The sequence below is a fragment of the Galeopterus variegatus genome, unplaced genomic scaffold (assembly GCF_000696425.1).
Source record: "Galeopterus variegatus unplaced genomic scaffold, G_variegatus-3.0.2 Scaffold11289, whole genome shotgun sequence".
Taxonomy (NCBI): Eukaryota; Metazoa; Chordata; class Mammalia; order Dermoptera; family Cynocephalidae; genus Galeopterus; species Galeopterus variegatus.
The window spans coordinates 17,474-20,533 of NW_007737400.1; the positions used below are offsets into that span (position 1 = coordinate 17,474).

Here is a 3,060-nt window from a genome sequence, read left to right on the forward strand (position 1 = left end):
ACTCTGCTGGCTGCTGAGTAGGTTCTGGCCTGTGGTGCCCACAGGGACCTGGGGGCTGGGGATGGGGATAAGGGACAGGAGGGATAGAGGCCACCCCAAGTGTCAGCCTGAAAGTTTCAGGGAGCACTGGGGATTTTATCAAATAAAAATCCGTGTGGTGGGCCGGCCTGTGGCTCACTTGGGAGAGTGTGGTGCTGACAACATCAAGGCCATGGGTTCGGATCCCATATAGGGATGGCCGGTTTGCTCACTTGGGAGAGCGTGGTGCTGACAACACCAAGTCAAGGGTTATGATCCCCTTACTGGTCATCTTTAAAAAAAAAAAAAAAAATCTGTGTGGGTCCAAGACCGCACACAAGGCTGGGGGAGGAGGGTCGTGGCAGGAGTGGGGGCACCTAACCTGGCTCTTTCTGTCACCTCCCAGTAGGAAACACGTTGGAAGCTCAGATCATTGGGGGTCATGAGGCTGTCCCCCACTCACGCCCATACATGGCCTCGCTGCAGCAAGCTGGCGCACACGTGTGCGGGGCGGTCCTCGTGCACCGCCAGTGGGTGCTGACAGCTGCCCACTGCCTGGCCGAGCCGTGAGTAGTCCTGCCCGGCCCCTCTGTTTCCTCTGCAGTGCCCATTCTCACCGGGGTGGGGGTCCTGAGAAATTTAAGCCATTTATGGGGGGGCTTCCCCTACCCAGGGACAGCTGAGGTATGCATATGTGACATTAGGCTGCAGGGACTCCTGGGGAAGTTTCATCTGCTACAAGAAGCACAGGATGGCTGTCTCCTTCTACCTGGACTGAGTGGGGCCACTGTCACACTGCCACCTGTGACGTTGAGGAGAAAGCCGGCCTGCAAGGTGGCAGAGCCATGTGCCTCTATACTGGCCAATAATAAAGACCTGAGATCAAACTGGTTGAAGCAACAAAAGGGGATTTGTTGGGTCAGGTAACTCAAAAGTCTGGGAGGGGATGGCTTCAGGTGCAGCTTGATCCAGGTGCTCAAGTGAGGTGCTCGGCTCTCCTGCCTTCCCTTTCGGCCACATTATCAGGAAGGCTCTTTCACATGGTGGCAAGGACTGACTCCTTAAGTCCTGTGGAAACAGAGTTTGTTTCTCTATAGTTTGGGCAAAGTTATGAGGACAGGCATCTGCCAATCTCTGAACAAATCAACGTGGTTGAGGCTGGAGCCCCCCGTGAGGGGAGGTCCTGGAGCTGGTCTTCCAGAAGCCCCAGGGGGAAGGCTGGCATTTGTGGACACACAGCTCCCGCCCTGGGGCCAGGGCTGGGCAGGAATCGGAGCAGGGAAGGCTTCCTGGAAGGTGCAGATTGAGAAGACACACAGAAAGGCCTGGCGAGGGGCCCTGCTGCGTGCGAGGGCCGGCCTGGGGGCAGCGAGTCCTCGGCCCTGCTGTGAGTGATGCACAGGGCCAGGGCTGCATGCAGCAGGGCCCCCCAGGCAGGGCCGGCCGTCCACACGGATTCCCGCTACCCGCAGGATGGAACTGCTGAGGCTGCTGCTGGGCCTGCACCACCTCCACGACCGCCACCTCGCCTTCCGCATCAGGAGGGCCGTCCCGCACCCCGACTACAAGCCAGCCCCAGACCTGGAGAACGACCTTGCACTGCTTAAGGTGCTGGGGGAACAGGGGAGAGGAATTGAGAGCATGTGCCTCCCCCAGTCACCCCTCACTCACCTGTCCCCTCCTGTCTGTCACCTGCAGCTGGATGGGAAGGTGAGGCCCAGCAGGACCATCCAGCCCTTGGCCCTGCCTAGAAGGCACCAGGCTGTGGTGGCGGGAGCCCGATGCAGCGTGGCTGGCTGGGGGCTGACGCACCAGGGCGGGCAGCTGGCCCAGGCCCTGCAGGAGCTGGACGTCCATGTGCTGGATGCCAGGATGTGCAATAACAGTCGTTTCTGGCACGGCAGCATTACCCCCCACATGGTCTGCCTGGCTGCCGACTCCAACAACCAAGCCCCCTGCAAGGTGAGGGGTGTGGGGGTGGGAGGTGGGGACAGCCTGGCCTGGCAGGAGGGCCGTGGGCTCCACTGTCTGCACCCACAGCAGCCTGTGGCCAGGATGGTGACTCAGGCAATCCTCTGTCACTCCCATCCTCTGGGGAGTCCTGGAAGGTGGCAGCAGCACCATTTCTCAGATGAAGAAACAGAGGCACAGAGAGGTTAAGCAACTTGCCCAAGGTCACACAGTCCAGGAGCAGCCGCACTGTGATGTGAACCCCAGCACCAAAGATGAGCTGGGCACAGAGTACCGCATGTGCAAATGCCCTGGGGTGGGAAGAAGGAGCCGATAGCATTCAAAGGACAGGAAGGAAGGAGGAAGGAGGGGATGTGTGTGGGGCTTGTGAACAGCCCCAACTGTCTTACCAAGCCCTGGGGATAACCAGGCCCCAGCTCAGGTACCCTGGCCACCCTCCAGTGGGCACAGAGGCTGACCCATGCTCTGTCCTTCTGGCAGGGTGACTCAGGCGGGCCCCTGGTGTGTGGCAAAGGCCGACTGGCTGGGATCCTGTCCTTCAGCTCCAAGACCTGCACTGACGTCTTCAGGCCTCCCGTGGCCACAGCTGTGGCCCCCTATGTGTCCTGGATCCAGAAGATCATTGGCCGCTGACCGTCCCAGCCTCCAGCCTGATGCTCGGTGGCACCAGGACTGGCAGGAGGGACTGGGAGGGGCAGGGAGGGGACTGGGACTGTCCTGGGGTGGGGGCAATAAACTGTGATAAAGAAACCGGCTGAGCCTGCCTGGATTCTGACCCCAGCTCTGCCCATGCTGAGTTGTGGCCTTGGGGAAGCCTCAGTTTCCCTGCTTATAAAACAGAGGTGGCTTGTCCTGAGGCTTCTCCCGGGAAGGGCTCCAGCATCAGGGGAGCCCGAGGCGCCTTCAGCCGGCGTGCTGGGCCGTCCTCCCCTTCAGTGAGTGAGCCCCTGTGTGTGCTGGGGCTGCTGGGCACCGGGGCACAGGACTTGTTTAGCCAGGCTGGGGGAGACACCAAACCAAATGTCCCAGAATCTTCTTCTTTACTAACACCTTTATTGAGATATAATTCAC

General features: G+C 60.0%; 1 protein-coding gene across 1 annotated transcript; it reads left to right on the plus strand.

Annotated features, from left to right (window-relative positions):
- Positions 1-401: 401 nt before the first annotated feature.
- Positions 402-2,739, plus strand: GZMM (granzyme M (lymphocyte met-ase 1)). Its single transcript, XM_008594692.1, has 4 exons — positions 402-584; positions 1,491-1,626; positions 1,717-1,980; positions 2,470-2,739. The coding sequence occupies exons 1-4, from the start codon at positions 490-492 to the stop codon at positions 2,620-2,622; spliced, it is 648 nt and encodes a 215-aa protein (XP_008592914.1). The 5' UTR covers positions 402-489; the 3' UTR covers positions 2,623-2,739.
- The last annotated feature ends 321 nt before the right edge of the window (positions 2,740-3,060 follow it).

Coding starts and splice junctions, on each gene's coding strand:
- GZMM (XM_008594692.1), top strand. CDS start 490: ATGGCCTCGCTGCAGCAAGCTGGCGCACACGTGTGCGGGGCGGTCCTC. Junction 1,627..1,716: donor ACGACCTTGCACTGCTTAAG/GTGCTGGGGGAA, acceptor TGTCACCTGCAG/CTGGATGGGAAGGTGAGGCC. Junction 1,981..2,469: donor ACAACCAAGCCCCCTGCAAG/GTGAGGGGTGTG, acceptor TCCTTCTGGCAG/GGTGACTCAGGCGGGCCCCT.